The sequence below is a fragment of the Schistocerca piceifrons genome, chromosome X, assembly GCF_021461385.2.
Source record: "Schistocerca piceifrons isolate TAMUIC-IGC-003096 chromosome X, iqSchPice1.1, whole genome shotgun sequence".
Lineage (NCBI taxonomy): Eukaryota > Metazoa > Arthropoda > Insecta > Orthoptera > Acrididae > Schistocerca > Schistocerca piceifrons.
Genome location: NC_060149.1, coordinates 81,038,436 through 81,061,042, shown reverse-complemented (window position 1 = coordinate 81,061,042; position 22,607 = coordinate 81,038,436). Strand labels below are relative to the sequence as shown.

The 22,607-nt window shown below is 40.6% G+C and overlaps 1 protein-coding gene across 1 annotated transcript in view; it reads right to left on the bottom strand.

The window, feature by feature from the left end:
* LOC124722185 (dynein axonemal heavy chain 7-like) overlaps positions 1–22,607 on the bottom strand; it is a 913,348-nt gene that overhangs the window by 152,842 nt on the left and 737,899 nt on the right. Inside the window, exons 30-31 of the mRNA XM_047247384.1 lie at positions 6,396–6,511; positions 6,106–6,254 (exon numbers count right to left, since the gene is read on the bottom strand). Coding sequence (XP_047103340.1) covers positions 6,106–6,254; positions 6,396–6,511 — 265 coding nt within the window. The remainder of the gene's footprint in view (positions 1–6,105; positions 6,255–6,395; positions 6,512–22,607) is intronic.

The window sequence follows — 22,607 nt, the reverse complement described above, 5'->3', positions numbered from 1 at the left end:
CACCTAGATGGCCTGTATTGTGAAACAGGCATCAAAATTTGATATTGAAACCTGGTAGTCAAGGGAAGGCAGGATTTGGTTATGGTTGTGGACGGGGTCATAATCAATTACTATTGGTTGCCTTTTACAGTTACACACAATTTATTTTGAAACAATAATTCCAGACTCCTCAATAAATAAAAAATACCACACATTATTAATGAGGGAATAAACAGCTGTGTAAATAACAGTGTTTTCAGTGAGTTACAGTTTAGCAAATCACCATTAAATACAGATACAACAAATAATGTTTTAAAATCAAGCCACTGTGATCTGGGTTGAAGGCCCTACACATCAGGAATGGCAATAAATTAAGAATTGTTTAAGAACTCGCTGCAATTTACAACTTACAGGTATTGAAATATTAAGGTAAGTCGCACCAAACACATCGGAAGGCATCAGTCACCAGGAATGGCAGTAATAAGGTTGAAACTTCCTGGCAGATTAAAACTGTGTGCCGGACCGAGACTCGAACTCGGGACCTTTGCCTTTCACGGGCAAGTGCTCTACCATCTGAGCTACCAAAGCGCGACACATGACCCATCGAGAATACAGTGTTTAGAGCGCCCGGAATGAGAAAGGAATCATTATCTCTCGAGTAGAAGAATCACCAACTGGCTTACAATCAAGAAAGTTGTCAAAACTACATGCCTTACCAGACAGCAGTGGCAAGGTAAGGAAATGTACACTGCCGTTACATACACTAACCCCCAGGGCAGGTAACTGGGGTGTTAGCAGCCACCAGGCAAGAAAAATTACCGCTGGTTGAACTTAACAAATTGTAACAAGTTGAACGCAGTAAATAGTAATAAAAAGTTGAGGAAAGCAAATCAGATCCACCTTCCCCAAGCACTCCACTCACTGTTCTTTGCCTTGGCGACACTACAAGCAGCAACACATACCCAAGTCACTGGAGAATCGCGAGAAGTCACAATGGTGGAGGTTTCTGTAATTGAATTGAAATGCACTCATCTTAAAGCTTGCTGGATCCGGTTTACAATGAAGCCGTGCGCCCTCGTGACCTCAGCCCTTCCATCTAGAAGTCCATGCGTGCCGCCAGCAGTCTTGGCGTGTTCCTGCACTGCTCGGACCTGGCTTCTCCTCAGCCCCAACTGAACTCGCAGACTCACACGACCCAGCAAAACAATGATGTTGCCCCAAAGATAGGGCAACAGTTACTATATATCAATAACTGCCGCTACTGCCACTAGTGGACAGGCAATGCTTGTGAAACCAAGTGGCAACAGTCAACACGAGAAGAAGACAAACCACCGCAATCATGCCAACTAAACAATACCGTCTGGCCTCCGACGGAGGGCAGAAACCTACAAACAGCACCAACACGAGCTGCAGAACAGCTAAACCTCCCCCTCCCAAGGACAAACCCACCTGGGTGAAAGGGCGGGGGGGGGGGGGGGGGGGGTGATAGGAGACCCAACTAGCTGGGCCTAAATTCTGCATAATCTTACAAGGACCCAGAAAACAAGGAGTAATTTTACCAAGGTTGCCAACACATACCTCCCTCTCGGGAAAATTATGGACATACATCTGATCTCCTAGCTTACCCCTGAAGGCTTGTCAATTATCATTATAATGACCAGCTTGTCTGTTGTGGGCCTCACGTGATTCCAGTTTTCTTTGACGACCTGAGGGGTGATCTCCGCAGAAATTAGGTCTTGAATTCCACATAAGTTCGAAAGGGGGGAATTAACAGTATAAGCAAACGTCAAGGAAACCAGAGTAGCCTTCAAAGCCTTATGGCTGGCGGTATTTTAAGGCAAAACCAAGCCAAGGCAGACTAGAATCCCACTTACTGGGAGACTTCTGATGAAAGATAATCAGTGTGGTTTTAAGGTTACGATTGACCCTCTCCTCAAAGGACCCCTGCAGATAATACAGAGTGGTAGTTACATGCTTAACACCACTTTGAAAACAGAATGCCTTGAAGGGAGCTGAAATAAAGGCCAGCGCATTATCACTAACGATTTGCTTAGGAGGTCCAAAAACACTAAATATGTTAGTTAAGTGAGCAATTATGGTGGCAGCAGTCACATTATGACACGGAAGAAGCCAGGTAACCCTAAAAAACGCATCAATAATAACTAATACATACCGATGGCCTCTTTTGGTGTGAGGTAAGGGCCGAACATAATCAATATAAAATTCGTCCATGGGGCAAGATTCACGCTCAGAACTAAGGAACCCCTCTTGAAGAGCGTTATTTGGTTTGGCCACATGACACAATTGACACAAAGAAACCATTTCTCTAACATCTTGGTCAATAGACGGCCAAGTAAAATGCTTCTTAATCTTCTGCAAGGTGTTATAGGGCGCTAAATGCCCGCTAATCAATGAGTTGTGAAAATAACGGAATACGGGGCATACTAGGGTGCCTGGTAGACAGATCTAAATCTCCTTGGTACCTCCCACCCTTTTACACAAAATGCCTTTCCTGATAATGTATTCATTCAAATGCTCCCCCACACAAAGCCTTTTCTTAACAGTTCGCCAAGTGGGGTCCTGATCCGGATGGTCTTCAATGTCACTGAACAAATGAAGACTACCACCTAACATGACACAACTAAGATTGCCTTCCAAAGTTTCTTGGGTGCCCTCACTAAATGGTTGTTCAGCAAACATATGGCTGAAAACATCCGCGAGCACATTCTCAGTGCCTCTAATGTGCTTAACCTTGAACTGAAACGCTGAAATGCATACTGCCCACCTCATGATACGACCAGTTTTACGCAGCCTGACTAGCACCCAGCTTAAGGCTTGATTGTCAGCCTTTAGCTGAAATACTCTATGTTTGTTATAAAACTGGTACTTATCCATTGTGAACAAGACAGCCAATGTCTCACATTTGTAAACAGAATATTTAGGCTCAATGCTGGTTAACTGACGAGACATGTATGCTAGTGGTTGCCTTTGACCCTCGAACTCCTGAAGGAGGACTTCCCCCATTAGATGCGTCGGTTTCAACTATAAATTTATTATTAAAATCAGGCACTCCGAGAACTGGAGGACTAGCTATAGCCGCCTTGATGTGCTCAAACATGGCCTCTTGAGCAAGTCCACACTCAAAACGGACCCATTTTCGGCACAGTTCATTTAAAGGAGCTGCCAACTGAGCAAGTTAGGGACAAAACACCTAAAATAATTCGCCATCCCTATGAACTAGGTAATCCTTCACTTATCAGTGGGCAGCGGAAGGGCTCTTAAGGCTTTAGTCCACTCTTGATCAATGCGAATACTCTCGCCCGATACTAGGTGACTTAAGAAGGATACCTGCTGCCTGGTTAATGTCACCTTATTGGGTTTAACAGTTAAATTGGTCCCCTGCAACCTAGCAAAACCTTGCTGGATGTATTCCAAATGCTCTTGAAATGAACGACTATAAATTACCAAATCGTTCAGGTAATTGTAAACACAGAATAATTTCAAGTCTCCAAGAATATTATCCAGCAAACGAGAAAGGATGTTGCACCAGTAGCCAAACCAAAGAGGGCCGTATTAAACTCAAACAGATTACAATCAGTACAAAATGCTGTAATGTGCTTCCATTCTTTGGCTAAGGGAATCTGACAATGGGCTTGATTTAGATCGAGCACAGTAAATGAACTAGCCCTGGCAAACCAAGTAAAAGAGTTATGAAGATCAGGTAAAGGAACCAACTCGAGGACAACTTTCTTATTTAGGTGACAGTAGTCAACAACAGTCCGAAAGTACCACCCCTGATCCTTAGGGACGAGGAACATAGGGGGGGGGGGGGGGAGGGGGGTTGTGCATAAGTGGATGTAGGAGGCCTAATAACTCCATGCTCAAGCATTTTGGAGATCTTTCCCCTTAGTATCTTCATCTTAGGCAGTGAGAGACGATATGGGGACTGCCTGATGGGAACATGGTTAGAGAGATGAATATGGTATTAAAGAACATTAGTAATACCCAGTATATCACAGAGAAGCTCTGGGAATCTCTCCAACAAACCCCTAGTTCGAGGCCTACTGGGAAGAAACATGTGTGAGATCAAACTCACTAGGCTTAGCATCAACAGCCAGCATCTTGATGCACCTTACATTTAATACACTCACAGAACCAAAATTTCTGACCAGAAGTGAACTTAAAGAAAAAGGTGTACCCAGAATAATCAAAGATAAGACCAGTTTTACCGTTAAAATCACATCCCAAAATCGAATCAACCAGTAGATCCTTAATCAAGGCCAAAGACAAGTGCCACGAGAAATCCCCAACCAAGATACTCACTTGGACCTAACCATGCAGAGGCAACAGCTGTCCGTTGGCAACCCGACACCTCTGCACCGAAGAAGGGACTGGCCTGTCTCGCAAGATGACAAAATTCAAGAAACCATTCCAAGCTCAACGATGAAAAGGAGCTACCAGAATCCAAAAGGGCTCAAATAGGTTTGCCACCTACTCGAGAACAAATATAAGGCAGTGGGGATGATGATCAAGCAGCGACATGGGCACACCAGGGTTTAAAGGCTTGACCCCGGGGTTGCTGCCCAGCCGGGTGTCATTTATTGGCTCTGGGTGTCCAAGGCTGAATGCAAGTGTGAACTAAATGCCCTGTTTGACCACACCTGAAACAACACCACAATTCCCCTTTAACAGACTCAGCTTATGTTGGTAATCCAGAGTTCCCCTCAGTAACACCAATGGGCTGAATTTTAACTTCATGGTGTCTATTGTCCAAGAGTGGCAATGCAGATATCGCTTCAACGGCAGCATGAAGTTCTTCCCAAGTGGAGGGATGTCCATGAAAAACAAAATGTGACTTATCCGCTGCGCACATTCCCCTCAGGACAACTGCAACTAACTCCTTTTCTGGCAAGTTGACTAACAAGGCCAAACAGGCCGTCTTAACTCTTTCCACATAATGATGCAACTCATCCCTATCTTGCTGCATCTGCCAAATATAGTCACACTTGAGTTGTTTACAAACTCCCGTGGTCAATAGTTCCAGGAGTTTCACAAACTTTGCATCCATGATACACTGCTAATCTATTACCCCACCCCCCAGTTGTTGTCATGGGATTCAACAGAAGCTCAGCTGTGACTAAAATGGAACTGCTGAGACTGGGCCAACCAACCTGGGGCCATCAACAGTGGATTGCTAAGTGTGGACATAGAGACAAACAATGAGCAAATAGATAAGTGGAGATCATGTTACAGATAAATAAGTCCAACGAGTAATCCAGAGAGAGAAAACTTGACACATAGTGAAGCAGAAGTCAAGAACAACAGTGTATTGTTACAAGTGAAATGTTAGCAAGGTGAATACACCACTGTGTCTGGTGCGGTGGAAATTAAAGAGTGTTTGTGAGCTCTGACTGGTCAAGAGAATGATGCATGGCACTACCAGTAAGCTCCATGAGCTCTCCCAGATACAATGGCTCGGCCTACCAGCAAATGTCAAGTTTCATGCTACTCAGCAGGCTTTCAAAGTTTTCAGATATGTCTCATAACAGTTTTGGTGGAATTCATAACTTGTCTAACACATATCACATAGTGAATATTACATTATGCATCCTTATCATTTATTGTGTGTATCCTTTGGGTGGTGCCATATCATGAATATCTTCAGAAAGTCATCCAACCATAACTTAATTTGAGTTTGGTACACCTGGACTCCTTGATTATGCTTGCTCACTGTCATCAGTTGTCTATTACCATAAGTTGCAAACATGCTTCAGCAGTAACTACTGGTGGAGTATGGTGTGTGGGAGAAATTTGAGAGCTTTGATTAACTGCCTGGCTCATGAGAATGGTAGAAATATTCATAGAAGACACCCAACTTCATTGCTAGCTATGTGCTGAAATAGTTAAAAGGTGATACTGAAACATTTGCTAGTGAGCAATCTCTATGATACTTACCACTGTTCAGTTGTATTAAAATGCATGGGGCTCTGCTTAGGTGGACTGTACAGTTCCTTTATTACCTCGACACTAACACTGATCCTAGCCCAATATCTAGTATTAAACTGAAAGATTCTCTCTCTAAAATTGATTGCTCACAGATAAACAGTAATAGAAAAAAGGCAATACCTGCAAAATACGGTGCTTGGCTTATGAAACAAATCTTTTGCCATAGCTCTTGTGGAAGCCATTCCTCACATGGATTCAACATTTCGTTCTCACAGCCCCCTGAAGAGAGCAAAAGAGCTAATTCTTCAGGATAAAGCTGATTGTTAGACCTGTAGTACATAAAACGACAATATAAGGCCACAATTACCCTATAGTGGAAAATATAGAAGGAGAAAAAGTTTTAAAATGTATTTTATTCTACATTTAGATGTAAGTGAGATCATAAAATCTAAGTACAAATTTCTACTCACATCATAATTGTTGTACAGATCAGGAATGAGAACAGCAGTTTATCTTTCGCAAACAATGAGCGGCAGACCTTAGTGTACAGGTTATATGTAAAGGACTCTCGAATATATTTTAAATGCTCTTCATGCGACACAAATGCCAGACTGCAAAGGAGTCAAAAGGTTTTAGTATTTGAAGAAGTATTTCTACAGAACATAATATGTGACACTAAAATATTATGAGAACGGAAACAATGGTACTATTAAATATCCAACAACAGTATTGTTTAGATTTCTGGTCAGTATATGCATAGAGTAAAACTAATAAACAACTTCAGAGATTCATTTTTAGATTGAAACCACCTTTTATCAAAAAATGTTAAGTGCAGAGTTTAAATTAAAAGTAAAAATTTTAAAAAGTGCAACGTAAGGAGAAAAACAGAAATATACCAAGTACTTTGTTACAAAATTAACTCATTGGATAGTCATGTAATCCCATCTCAGTCATTGCCATGTCTGCTCATGTGTTGTACTTATAAAATGGATCAATTACATTCATAGAGGTTTCATGAAGGTGCCTTGCTTACATATACAGAAAATAAGGAGAAAATCATGTTTTGACATGCATATCACTCTGTAGTTAACAAGGCACAAAACAGGAAAGGAAGATTGCTCAATACCCAGGAGGAAACAGAGGATTTCAATATCAAAACACAACATTCAAAATGGATTTTAAATGAACAAAGTAAATTTAGCCAAAATTTTTATTTTAAAATTTTTGAAGAGTAGGCTTCTTTATGATGTCATGTGCTCAGTGTGTCCCCCAGACCATATGAGGTAGTGCCTTGTTAATTATATGCTTTACATGACACCCAAGAGCTGATGTGACAGCTCCCACCTGTCTGTATGCTCTGCAGCTGTACAGGACATGGCAGAGACGATCCTCTGTCATTCAATTATACATTCACATTTTACTACCCTTTGCTGGCAAAATACTTGTATCTCTGTTTACTATGGTTTTACTTATGCTTGGGTCCTTCTGCAGTTTTATATACTCTCTAATTAAAGCAGTGAACAGCCATAATCATTCCATTTTTGGGAAAAGTGGACCCATGATGCCAGTAATCATTTAGCTTAGTTTCTTTAAATACTGAAAACTGTGGTTGATTAGTGTACTTCAAAAAATGAAACTTAATGATTATGTTACAGTTTTTTAAACATAAAAAATTGTTATTTCCCCACATTTAAGCAAGGCATGATCATGTGCTATTTACAAACGTTACTGTTCCATTTTATAGGGATGCTGCATGAGCAGTCATTACAGTTGATGTCAGGTGACTGATATAGGTTCTATGTGATTGTTTGACTTGCTACTTTTATAACAAGATACTGAGTATATTTTTATATATCTCTTTATTTTGTAGCGGTTAATTTTTCTATATAATAGTAACATTGTGTTTTGCCTTTTCTGCATTTCTTTTAGCTCTGATTGGCAAATTTTTGTAAGTCAATACAATGCAGTGAATACAACCATGAGTTAAAAACAAGTAGGTCACATGCTCCAATTTAAGGATGTCAAATTTCTGAGACACCCCAAGACATCAAAAGATACTGAATATCTGGAAGGAGATGTTCTAATTAAAATTGTAGGTAGAATCATGCCACTGACCTTATAATTTCTTAACGAAAGATGTGACTGGACTATTGGTATCCAAATGAGAACATTATGAACACATCATGAAAATTTCACTAATATTTAATAAAATGTGTTTAAAACTAAAAAGAGAGCCAAATGATACACTGCTCACTTTCAGTACAACATACCGTATCATGGAAATGCATATGGGAGACATGATGTATGAATTTTCTTATGATATTGGTAAATAGTTTTAATGTACACAAACATTCCTAATGTGATGAATATAAAAAGGTAGCATACTAGGGGTTTGCATTTAACAGCACTTTTGAACATATCTAGTGCCTCACATAGCTGCTTAGTAAATTTCTGTCAGTGCCTGTAGTGACCACTATCAGACCTCCTCCAGTCAAGCATCTGTTTTAGGACAAGTGGCTTATTTGGTTGGCCTGATCAAAAGGTAAAGCAGAAGACATACAAGATGATTGACCCATTTCTCTGTTATCATCATTCTCAAAAATAATAGACTCAGTTATGAAATACAGATTAATGAATTACTTGAATAAACGTAACCATCCAAATGAATCCCATATTGGGTTCCGAAGTTGTAGAAGTACAGAATGAGCCATAGGTACATTCATAAAAGTGGTAATTGAGGCTCTTGACAAGGATGAGGATGTTGTAGGCATATTTGTAGATTTTTTAAAGGCTTTTGATGCTGTTGCACATTTAGATGTGGCTAAAAACTGGTTTCAAGCATAGCTGGCAGATAGGGTACAAAGAGTGGAGATAACAGAAACATTAAATAAGGCCAAACTTTTAGTGAAACACTAACCAGAAACAAACTACACACATCATAAAAAGTTTTGCATTGTATCGGTTCCCAGAACTCCTGACAAAAGACATTGACTGAGGATATTGTATCACAGAAACAGTCTCTTTGGCTGTTGAGAGATGTCACTACACCCGCCCAAAGATGTAAACAACCATGCATGAGCAGCACCTATTAAATGGGGGGGTCTGACAGCTGATCAATTACTGTCATTCTGCCAGGAAGGAGGTACATGGCTCGTGTTGTCTGTAGTTCAACCATGCCTAGATGATCAGTACCACACTTTGATCACATCCACATTGTTACTTTGTGCCAGGAAGGGCTCTCAACAAGGGAAGTGTCCAGGCATATTGGAGTGAACAAAAGCGATGTTGTTCGAACATAGAGGAGATACAGAGACACAGGAACTGTTGATGACATGCCTCATTCAGGTTGCCCAAGGGCTACTACTGCAGTGGATGACCGCTACCTACAGATTATGGGTCAGAGGAACACTGGCACCATGTTGAATAGTACTTTTCATGCAGCCACAGGATGTCATGTTATGACTCAATTTGTGTGCAATAGGCTGCATGATGTCCAACTTCACTCCTTACATCCATGGACAGGTCCATCTTTGCAACCAAAAAACCATGCAGTGTGGTACAGATGGACTCAACAATATGCCGAATGAACTGCTCAGGATTGCCATAATGTTCTCTTCACCAATGAGTGTTGCATATGCCTTCAACCACACAATCATCGGACATGTGTTTGGAGGCAACCCAGTAAGGTTGAAAGCCTTAGGCACACTGTCCAGTGTGTACAGCATGGTGAAGGTTCTCTGCTGTTTTGGGGTGGCATTATGTGTGGGGCCACAGTTCCACAATTTGTGTCATCCATGCAATTCACAGATGAGACCACCTTAACATGGAGTTTTTATCTTCAACTTTCATGACAGTCATCTGTGTGATAGTATACAGAACCCCCATGGTATGCTGACAATGAGTTATGAGCATCAGTGCAGCCAGAATGTATGAGCTGGGATAACTGTCGACTATATTTTTGGACCTGTCTTCCTTCCATATTGCCTAACAGGTTGGAACTAACAGCATTAATCGTGGGTGACTTTGCCTCCCCTGATGGATGAAGTGCCATTGATGATTCAAAGGGTTATGTAGCTGTTAAATTATGGTGCTCCAGCCCAATTCATCCATAATGTCCGGATGCATCCCAGTCATGTCTTCCCTGATCAGTGGATGAGATGAGGGGATCCAATTGCATGGCCTGCTCATTCACCGAATCTCAACCCATGTAATTTCGGGTTATGGGGCTATCTAAAAAGTACTGTGTATGCAGAGCCCATTCCAGATGTGGAGACAATGGAGCAATGTATTCATGCTGCCTTTGACAGTAATTCAATATGGTGTGGGGTGTCGAGTGCAGAGTCATGTCGCTCCCAAAAAAGAATAAAATAAACAGTGTAATCTTGTAAGAAGTGTCAAAAACATGTAGTTAAAGGAATTCTGTGTGTTAAATGCAACTTAATGTTACATGAAAAATGCGCCAGAGTATGTTCAAAATTCATTAGTGACAATATATAATGGTCATATGCCAACTGTTTAGAACAAGAAAACAAGTGTTTATCATTGGGAGTGAAGTCAAAAGATGAAATTATAAACAAACAAATGTTTTATTCCACTGTTGAGCATATTTACATGCAATTGTTCAAATGGTTCAAATGGCTCTAAGCACTATGGGACTTAACATCGGAGGTCATGAGTCCTATAGACTTAGAACTACTCAAATCTAACTAACCTAAGGATATCACACACATCCATGCCTGAGGCAGGATTTGAAACTGTGACCATAGCAGCAGCACAGTTCTGGACTGAAGCACCTAGAACTGCTTGACCACAGCGGCCGACCATGCAGTTGTTGTCATCAGTGTTGACATAATAATAATAAAAATAATAATAATATAAACATCAACATGACAAATGTTATTAACTACAATATAATAATCCAAGATGGATACAATACATATTTTTGCAAATGTCAGTAACAACAAGAAGTTTCCTAATACATTAATTACAAGATAAATGAACTACATAGTTCAGTGAATGACAAATAAATAATCAAACAGATATTTAACAATAAGCACATGAAACAGAAATTAGATAGTTCCACAGTGTGGCATATGTACAGTTTGCAGTTAATTTATAGTTCACTCTCATAAGGAAAATGGGTCATTTGTCATATACTCAAGGAACTCTTGAGCAGAGTAAATTACCTTACTTTTGATAAAAGTGCTGCTAAGTGATACAGACACTCTGAAAGTGAATTATGACTACTGAGAGAAGAAAATACAGACCTGAAGCGTCAAGAAAATTGTAGTAGCATGAAAACACCAGTTGTTGAAGAGCATACACAAGAAAATGAGAGAAACATTAATAATGGTCAAAGCAGCAAAAATGGCTGGAGTGATACACTTCTGAAATCCTCAAAAGAATGTGTAATGCTTTTGGAACAAGCTGAAGAGCTTAATTAGGGAATAAATATAAATGGAAAAAGTGACATACAATAAAGAGTTTACAAGCAGCTCAGTAGTGATACGAATCCTCTCAAAGAAGAGTTCCTCACTAATGGAGCCCGTATGCTGAAAAACATTGAAGTAGTACCAAACACAAAAATTGATGTTTGTCCAGGAATCAAGTCTCAACAAATGAATAACATCTGAATAGCTTATTAAGCTTGGAAGAAACTTCAAGAGGTGAATCCAGCTGGAACTACAAATCTGTGTTCCTACATGTGGGGATGAATTCTTTTTGAAGCTGTAGTGAGGAAGAAATTGTCCATACTAGAAACATGATTCAAATGGCAAGACACCTCTAAAAAGCTTCTCGGATTGTAATAAGTGACATAATATATAGAAGGTCAGTGAGTGAAATATACAAGCAAGAATAAATTCTTGTATCAAAGAGCATTGCAACAGGTTAGGAGCTGTATTTATAGATCCTAATAAATCCTTGAGTAATAAATATCTGGGGAAAGATGGTTTACATCTTAAAAAATTGGGTTTGAAAACATTTAGCAGAATGTTTGCTGATACTTGTCAAATCATAAGAAACAAGGGAAACTAAAAAGTGCTGATGGGGATGTTAAAGAATCTAAATGACTTCCAACCAATAGTAAACATAAAATTGTAAACAGAGCTGAGTGTACATATGTCAGGCACTGCAATGAAAATGTATTAAATACTGAATACTCTGGTGACAAAATCTCTTTAATAGATAAGCTTGAAATTTTTTGGCCAAGATTAAAAATGTTAAAGTAATTTGCTTAAATGAACACCTGGCTTAGTGAAGGTACAATAAAAATCTCAAATAAAATTGAAAACTTTAAGGTAACGACCATATTTTGTGGGAATAATAAATCAGGTGGAGGTTCATGCATACTTATTCATTCAGATTTAAATTACCATGTAAGACATGACTAACTGTTTAAATGACGAGTGTATTTTTGAGGGTTGCTGTGTCAAATTCAAGAACCTAAACGTTGTTATAATTTTGATATATAGAATCCCAGGGAAAGTCACAACTGAGTATTTCATATGTAAATTTCAGTTTTTGCTAGAACACCTTAGTAAAGAAAAAAATGAAGAAAATTGTAATTTCTGCTAATTTCAATATCAATGTGTTGAGTGAAAACGGCAGAGCATCAAAATTCATTGACTTAATAAAAAATAAAGTTTCAAATTAAATTTTGCAGAATCAATGAGCAAAATGGTCAGTCAGCTATATGCATTGACAATATTTTAACGAATTATGTTTTTAAAGATGTACACACATTTTGCTTAGAGTTAGGAATTTCTGATCATTCAGCATTATTCATTGAGTTACCCAGATCAAGTAAGGAAGTTCACTGTAAAAAGGTCTATTTAAAATGAAACTTTAATCAGGAAAATATCATTTCATTTCATGACAAGCTGAATGAGACAGACTGGCACTCTGACAAAAATATTTCAAGTACTGCAAATATGAAGCATTCTTAAGTAGTTTTTTTAAATGTTTCCACCTAAAACTTGTCTTAATAAAGTGACAAAAAATTAAAATGGATCACTAAATATAAAAAATCTCTATTGCTAAGAAAAGGCAGCTACATAATGAACTAAGATATAATAAAAGCACTGACTTTGATGAATATGTTAGATGACACAAAATTATGTTTAAGAAAGTTGTGTAGGCAACAAAGTAAATGGCAGATAATAGTTTAATTTTAAGACATGAGAATAAATCAAAGGGAGTGTGGTCATTTGTGAAATCTGAATTAGGTATTACAGTGTCTAGTCACGCAAGTTGTAAAATCAAGCTTGAAGACAAGGTTATTGTGAATCCAACTCAAATTTAAGATACTTCAATGAATTATTCATTAATGAAGTGAAATCAGATGTCAGTGTTGCAGATTATGACAATAAAGTATGTACTTTCAGAATTGATAAAGTCTTGGAATGCTTCACAAAATTTAAAGCGGTGTCAGCGACAGAAGTAGAAAACATTATATTACCACTGAAAAACTAAAATTCTTCAGGTTAGGCTGGGATAGCCCCAAAAGTTCTCAAATTTGTATGTAAAATAATAGGACACTCATTATCTACAATAATAAACGAGTCTTACCAGCATTGATGTTTCCCAGAGGTGCTAAAGTACACAGAAGCAAGACAGCTGTTCAACAAAGGGTCAAGACAGGATATGGGAAATTATTATCCCATATCTCTTCTCCCAGTCCTGTCAAAAGTATTTGAAAAAACTGCTACCATCCAGATTCAAAATTTTATTGAAAAATATCAGATTATTTTGAAAACTCAATTTGGCTTCCAATGTGGAAAAAGCATTACACATGCAATAAATGAGTTTGTTAATAAGATTAACACATCATTAGACAATATGAATAAAGTCACAGGGACCTTTTGTGATCTCACAAAAGCTTTTGACTCAGTAAATCATGCCCTTCTTATCAACAAACTTGTCAAGTATGGAATTAGAGTTAGTGCTTTGCAGTGGCTTACTTCGCACCTGAGTAACAGAAAGTAAAGTGTGGTTGTCTCTACAAATACTGCAAATTACTTTTACAAATGGAAGACAGTAATACAATGTGTCCCTCAAGGTTCTACCCGAGGCCCTTTTTGTTTCTGTTTTACATTAATGCCCCATTGGTCTTATTTGCAGATGACACAACTGCATTAACAGAAGAACAGGAACCACAAGCTATTCCTATCAGCATCATCAATACAATATATTATTTAGAAACTTGGTTTCATCTCACTTGATTAACCCTAAACATCCCAAAAGTCCATGTGATCCAGTTCAGAACAAAACAGTCAACATCCCATGAAATTAAAATAAATCACATAAATCAAAATCTAGAAGAAGTGGATTCTGCAAAATTTTTAGGATTAAACCAGGACAAGAATTTAAATTGGAATAAACGTGTTGAATATCTATTAAAAATTTTATGTAGCTTTGCTTTTGCAGTGCAAATATTAGCTAATGTCACTGACCTGGACACAAGGAAAATTGCATACCATATCTACTTCCATTCAGTTATAAGATATGGTATCGCTTTTTGGGGAAATTTAAGCAACTTAATGTGACTACTGAAATTATTGAAAAGAATTGTTAGAAACGTATGCTGTACATCCTAGAAAATCATGTCACCCACAACTTAAAAATCTGAAATTATTAACAGTGTCCTCCCTATTTATCTATGATATTATAATTTTTTATGTAACAATTTAGAATTATGCAAGGAGAATTGCTTTGATCACACTTATAACACAAGAAATAAAGAAAAGTTTATGCTGCCTGCTCATTGTATGCTCAAACACCCCGGTACAAGAGAATGAGAATTTACAACAAACTAGAAGCCAAGAACATTCTGATGCATGATTCTCTACTTCAGCAATGCTACTACTCAGCTGATGAATTCATGAATGATGAACTGAATATTTGAGCAGGATTTAGTTTATCAATTGTCCTATTATGTAAATATGCGAAGGTATCTTTTCACAAAAAGCTACATTAATGTTTAAAACATCTTATTAACCATAGTTTTATATCAATGAAATTGTATGAACCATATTTTGACATGGCTCCTGCACTCTAATAAAATGATTAGCTTATGTATGATACAAGATGAAAAATCACAGTTCACAAGACACTGTTGGGATGCCGCCAGGCTGATGTGAATATGCGAGGCAGAACATGATATGGCATGTACACACATGCATTGAGGCACATTAAAACCATTTTCAACACATAATGTAACTGTGGCTGCATGGTACAGTGTGTATTAGACTGCAGTCTCTGTAACAATGTTTGTTCGAATAAATGGTCTCTAGCATGGAAACCATGCATTTATGACATAAGCTCATTAGACCTTTTTTGTTCTGTATTCTTTCATCGATCAGTCGCTAGAGTTTCTGCACAGTGGAAAAAAATCACCATGTATTTATATCACAGTTTATGATGATTTTGTTATTACAGATAAAAATAACATTTATTTTGCAACAAAGAAAATAATATATCATGTACGTATGTAGCCTTTTTAGATCACGGTAAATATGAATTACATCTTTTTGGGTGTTCGGCTGTTTCATTATGAATCACTAAAATAATTTATCATAAATTCTCTACTGACAGACTAAGCTACTGGGTTCTGGGCATATAGTTACGCACACACACACACACACACACACACACACACACACACACACACATATATATATATATATATAGAGAGAGAGAGAGAGAGGGAAACATTCCACATTGGAAAAATATATCTAAAAACAAAGATGATGTGACTTACAAAACGAAAGTGCTGGCACGTCGATAGACACACAAACAAACACAAACATACACACAAAATTCAAGCTTTCACAACAAACTGTTGCCTCATCAGGAAAGAGGGAAGGAGAGGGAAAGACGAAAGGAAGTGAGTTTTAAGGGAGAGGGTAAGGAGTCATTCCAATCCCGGGAGCGGAAAGACTTACCTTAGGGGGAAAAAAGGATGGGTATACACTCGCACACACACACATATCCATCCACACATATACAGACACAAGCAGACATATTTAAAGACAAAGAGTTTGGGCAGAGATGTCAGTCGAGGCGGAAGTGCAGAGGCAAAGATGATGTTGAATGACAGGTGAGGTGTGAGTGGCGGCTACTTGAAATTAGCGGAGATTGAGGCCTGGTGGGTAACAGGAAGAGAGGATATATTGAAGAGCAAGTTCCCATCTCCGGAGTTCGGATAGGTTGGTGTTGGTGGGAAGTATCCAGATAACCCGGACGGTGTAACACTGTGCCAAGATGTGCTGGCCGTGCACCAAGGCATGTTTAGCCACAGGGTGATCCTCATTAACAACAAACACTGTCTGCCTGTGTCCATTCATGTGAATGGACAGTTTGTTGCTGGTCATTCCCACATAGAATGCATCACAGTGTAGGCAGGTCAGTTGGTAAATCACGTGGGTGCTTTCGCACGTGACTCTGCCTTTGATCGTGTACACCTTCCGGGTTACAGGACTGGAGTAGGTGGCGGTAGGAGGGTGCATGGGACAGGTTTTACACTGGGGGCAGTTACAAGGATAGGAGCCAGAGGGTAGGGAAGGTGGTTTGGGGATTTCATAGGGATGAACTAACAGGTTACGAAGGTTAGGTGGACGGCGGAAAGACACTCTTGGTGGAGTGGGGAGGATTTCATGAAGGATGGATCTCATTTCAGGGCAGGATTTGAGGAAGTCGTATCCCTGCTGGAGAGCCACATTCAGAGTCTGGTCGAGTCCTGGAAAGTATCCTGTCACAAGTGGGGCACTTTTGTGGTTCTTCTTGTGGGGGACAATTGTTAGCCTCATTTTCATAATCTGCCACCACAAAACCACTCTTTTTAATACATTTACACGCCGTTTCTTCGAAATTTTCCCGAATCTCTCCATCCTTTAACGTGTTTTGGCGGCAACACAACCACCTAACCTTTGTGCACATCGTTGTCTACCAACCCAAGTTCACCACAGGATCAACATAGCCCATCTTTATCCAACACTTTTCGCCTTTTTTCACAACAGATCTCCAGTTACTATCTCCAGTTATTTTCATTATCATTTCAACCTCATGTTACACTTTCCACCTTCTAATACCATGTCACCCTCACAACATCCCCACAATGACCCCATTAAGTTTTATTTACATTCCCTCTGCAAACATGCCTTCACCCTAGCCAGATTACGCTCGCATATTTTATTTTCTCAGGCTTATCTGACATTTGGCATTACCCCCAAAGGCCTCACACTTAAAGTTACCATCTCTGGCTGCAACCCTTCTTTCCATCAGTCCCTATACCAGTTCCAAACTGAACAATCCATTGCCCTCACCCACCTAATCCTTCACCTACACATCAACTCAGCCAATGAACACACCCGTCAACTCCTATCCTTAATAAAAGTTCTCAATCTTTCCTCTCCCACATCCACACTGGCTGTTCAGAGCATCCTCCTACAGACCAACCGCAAATTAGAACAGCATGCCACCCTTCACCTCAAAAAACTATCCAATCTCCTGGTTTCCCACCTCCGGAAAGGCAACTCACTCACCCTTCACAACCTTTCCAGCAAACCTCAACCTCCTCTCATTGCACACAAACCCAGTCTCTCCATCTACTCAACCTCCCACTTCCAGCTCCACTCCCTCCAAAACCTCAAAATTCCAATCAACACAATCTGGAACCACAACACCCTAATTCAGTAGTTAACCTTTCCTCCAAACCTCTCTCCCAATCCGAAACCTCTGTCCTATCCAAAGGCGTCACCTTCAGCCCCACTCCCAGATTCAACCAAACAGCCCTTGTCAAAGATTTACTGTCCTACACTCGTACTCTCTGCTGGAAGTATCACTTTGCCATGAAGAAAAATGATCCTAATCCTACTCCTAATGATCCAACTCCCCAAGACACTATCCAAATCGAACCCTGCCTGGAACAGTTCCGTCCTCCGTCACAGTGGGACCCACCTCCTCTTCCTCAAAATCACCCTCTCCAAACCTTCCAGGAATTTCTGACTTCCAGCCTTGCCTCTCAATCCTTCTTAAAAAACCTTAATCCTACTCCCAACATCACCACTGCTGAAGCCCAGGCTATCCGTGATCTGAGGGCTGACTGGTCCATCGTCATTCTTCCAGCGGACAAGGGTTCCACGACCGTGGTAATTGATCGTCGGGAGTATGTGGTTGAGGGACTGCGTCAGCTTTCAGACAACACCACATACAAAGTTTGCCAAGGTAATCCCATTCCTGATGTCCAGGCAGAGCTTCAAGGAATCCTCAGAACCTTAGGCCCCCTACAAAACCTTTCACCTGACTCCATCAACCTCCTGACCCCACCGACACCCCACACCCCTACCTTCTACCTTCTTCCTAAAATTCACAAACCCAATCATCCCGGACACCCCATTGTAGCTGGTTACCAAGCCCCCACAGAACGTATCTCTGCCTACGTAGATCAACACCTTCAACCCATTACATGCAGTCTCCCATCCTTCATCGAAGACACCAACCACTTTCTCGAACACCTGGAATCCTTACCCAATCCGTTACCCCCGGAAACCATCCTTGTAATCATTGATGCCACTTCCTTATACACAAATATCCCGCACGTCCAGGGCCTCGCTGCAATGGAGCACTTCCTTTCACGCCAATCACCTGCCACCCTACCTAAAACCTCTTTCCTCATTACCTTAGCCAGCTTCATCCTGACCCACAACTTCTTCACTTTTGAAGGCCAGACATACCAACAATTAAAGGGAACAGCCATGGGTACCAGGATGGCCCCCTCGTACGCCAACCTATTCATGGGTCGCTTAGAGGAAGCCTTCTTGGTTACCCAAGCCTGCCAACCCAAAGTTTGGTACAGATTTATTGATGACATCTTCATGATCTGGACTCACAGTGAAGAAGAACTCCAGATTTTCCTCTCCAACCTCAACTCCTTTGGTTCCATCAGATTCACCTGGTCCTACTCCAAATCCCATGCCACTTTCCTTGATGTTGACCTCCACCTGTCCAATGGCCAGCTTCACACGTCCGTCCACATCAAACCCACCAACAAGCAACAGTACCTCCATTATGACAGCTGCCACCCATTCCACATCAAACGGTCCCTTCCCTACAGCCTAGGTCTTCGTGGCAAACGAATCTGCTCCAGTCCGGAATCCCTGAACCATTACACCAACAACCTGACAACAGCTTTCGCATCCTGCAACTACCCTTCCGACCTGGTACAGAAGCAAATAACCAGAGCCACTTCCTCATCCCCTCAAACCCAGAATCCCCCACAGAAGAACCACAAAAGTGCCCCACTTGTGACAGGATACTTTCCGGGACTGGACCAGACTCTGAATGTGGCTCTCCAGCAGGGATACGACTTCCTCAAATCCTGCCCTGAAATGAGATCCATCCTTCATGAAATCCTCCCCACTCCACCAAGAGTGTCTTTCTGCCGTCCACCTAACCTTCGTAACCTGTTAGTTCATCCCTATGAAATCCCCAAACCACCTTCCCTACCCTCTGGCTCCTATCCTTGTAACCGCCCCTGGTGTAAAACCTGTCCCATGCACCCTCCTACCACCACCTACTCCAGTCCTGTAACCCGGAAGGTGTACACGATCAAAGGCAGAGCCACGTGTGAAAGCACCCACGTGATTTACCAACTGACCTGCCTACACTGTGATGCATTCTATGTGGGAATGACCAGCAACAAACTGTCCATTCACATGAATGGACACAGGCAGACAGTGTTTGTTGTTAATGAGGATCACCCTGTGGCTAAACATGCCTTGGTGCACGGCCAGCACATCTTGGCACAGTGTTACACCGTCTCGGTTATCTGGATACTTCCCACCAACACCAACCTATCCGAACTCCGGAGATGGGAACTTGCTCTTCAATATATCCTCTCTTCCCATTACCCACCAGGCCTCAATCTCTGCTAATTTCAAGTTGCCGCCACTCACACCTCACCTGTCATTCAACATCATCTTTGCCTCTGCTGACATCTCTGCCCAAACTCTTTGTCTTTAAATATGTCTGCTTGTGTCTGTATATGTGTGGATGGATATGTGTGTGTGTGCGAGTGTATACCCATCCTTTTTTCCCCCTAAGGTAAGTCTTTCTGCTCCCGGGATTGGAATGACTCCTTACCCTCTCCCTTAAAACCCACTTCCTTTCGTCTTTCCCTCTCCTTCCCTCTTTCCTGATGAGGCAACAGTTTGTTGTGAAAGCTTGAATTTTGTGTGTATGTTTGTGTGTCTATCGATGTGCCAGCGCTTTCGTTTGGTAAGTCACATCATCTTTGTTTTTTTATATATATATATATATATATATATATATATATATATATATATATATATATATATAGAACAAAAACGCTGGCAGGTCGATAGACCACAAACAAACACACGTGGAATGTTTCCTTCCATTATATATATATATATATATATATATATATATATATATATATATATATTTGTTGGGTGACAACAGACATCACATCCTCGTATGTAAGATGCCTGTGGAGGGTATAGTGTGGAAGGTTATTGCCTGTGCTATTGTCACAGATGAATGGTAGACAACAGTAAATCAGCAGCTCGTACTCAGGGGCAACATTTTCCTGGAACAAGATGACAGTGCTGCTAGCCCATTCTCTTTTGGCCACTTTTTTTATACTATTGAACTCAGGTCTTGTGGAGCTGCTGCTAGTGAACACACATGACCTACTGGACTGGAATTCTTGGCAGTCAGACTATTGATGAGCTGTAGCCATCCTCACTGTTACTGCCACTGGAGAATTTAACTATCTCAGTAGCAATATTATTTTCTGCAACTGCATCCATGGCTGCCAAGCTAGCATATGTGCACCTTGAGAGCTGATAGTGGCCACAGTCCACATGATGTTTGGCTATGAACTGAATGGAATTTTTAATGTATGACTGTGTGGGGCCTATCAGGCTGTGTAACTCATTGGTCAGATGATAAAATCTTCTTGGGTTGACAGCCAGGTCAATGCATCATTCTCTGGCAATGTTTCAGCACGTTTCTTACTTGCCATCTTCAGGCAAAGCATCAGAATCGGTGAGGCAGTGCGTGGTGATGTGCACTCATGCATGATTGTCCGAACTGGCCCAATGATGCAGAGCAGCCCATAGTCCAGCAGGTATAAGGACGTGGATGAGATGTGAATGTGACACTTTGCCTGAGGTTGGCAAGTAAGAAACTTGCTGAAACTTTGCCAGAGAATGACGAATTGACTTGGCTGTCAACCCAAGAAGATTTTATCATCAAAATTTTTAAGAAAGCTTGCAATCTCATCTTGTTGGTCAGATGTTTTGCCATATGGTAATGGTTGAGATGATCCAATTGAGGAGTATCGTAAGAGGCCCTGCTTATTTCTGCACCACAGTTCGACCTGGCAAAGTGAATGGCTCTTGTTGCTGAGTCAGCAAAATGGCATCCTAAGGAGGATATCACACGACACCTGTAGGTAGCCTGGTGCAGAAGCATGCATTCAATAAGAAAAAAGGGATGTGCTATGGTGGAGCAGATGCTGGAACACATATAGAAATTCAGTGAGGAGTGATGTAGTGAAGTCATGACAATAAGAGTATCAGTCTCTAGTATTGTGGTTCTGTCTTTACATTGTCTAATCTGTATTTACTATAGGTGGGAAACCACCTGACCACTTGAACTCCCAGTGCATCAGTTGCAGCAGTTGTTTAATATTAGGATATAGTAATTAAGTTAATAAGCAGCCAATGAACATTGTAGTTCATACTGGACTATAATAAGAAGAATCAGAGTACATTGTACATATATGCGTAACCATGAAATGTGTTGTTAAGAATTTTTTCAGATATGTAAACAGATGACTATCCAGTAGACCAGACCTCTCAAAGAGGAGAGCAATGGTGGACCTAGTTCTATGTGAAAAAGCACATGGGTCTTGTGATTGAATCAGCAGAATGATGTCATAAAGAGGATATTGCAAGACACCTCAGCAACTATGTGGCCTGATGCAAGAACATGCTTTCAGCAATCTGACACTGCAGAAGACACATCCCAGGTCCCCTGCAAGTAGGATTTACTACACATTACAGCACCAGCAGGGCTTCTGGAGGCATTGACATCATGATCACTCAACAATTACACCAAGAATGCTTACCTCATTATGATGTAGAGGCTAGGAGCACTGCTGCTTTAGAAATACTAGCTGACCTGGCTTGCATAAATATTATGTAATTCAGATAGAGACTATGCCATCATCAGAAGCTACTAGGCATGAGGACAGATCCACAATGGTTGATTCGAAATGAGTCAACAAGCATACTCCGCCAGACTCTTTCTACACTAGCTGCTGATTAGTGCTAAGTCTGGATGCTGCAGGCTTGTGTCTTTCTACTGGTTGTTCACCCACTGAGTGACTGTCATCTGCTGCTGGTCACCTTCCTGCTGGACTGGGGTTTGAGCCTGGGAAATGTAGCTGCCCAGCCGTCACTGCCTGAGGGGGAAGACATTATCACTGTTCACAGCCCTGTGCAGGAACATGCCACAATTGCGACAACTGTCATCCACTCTGGGAGCCACAGTTTGACTCCACCATCCCTGATGTATTTCAAGCCAAGCATTGTAAACAGGTCAACTGCTGTGACTGGATTTCCTGTTTATGTTACCACCTCTGCTACCAT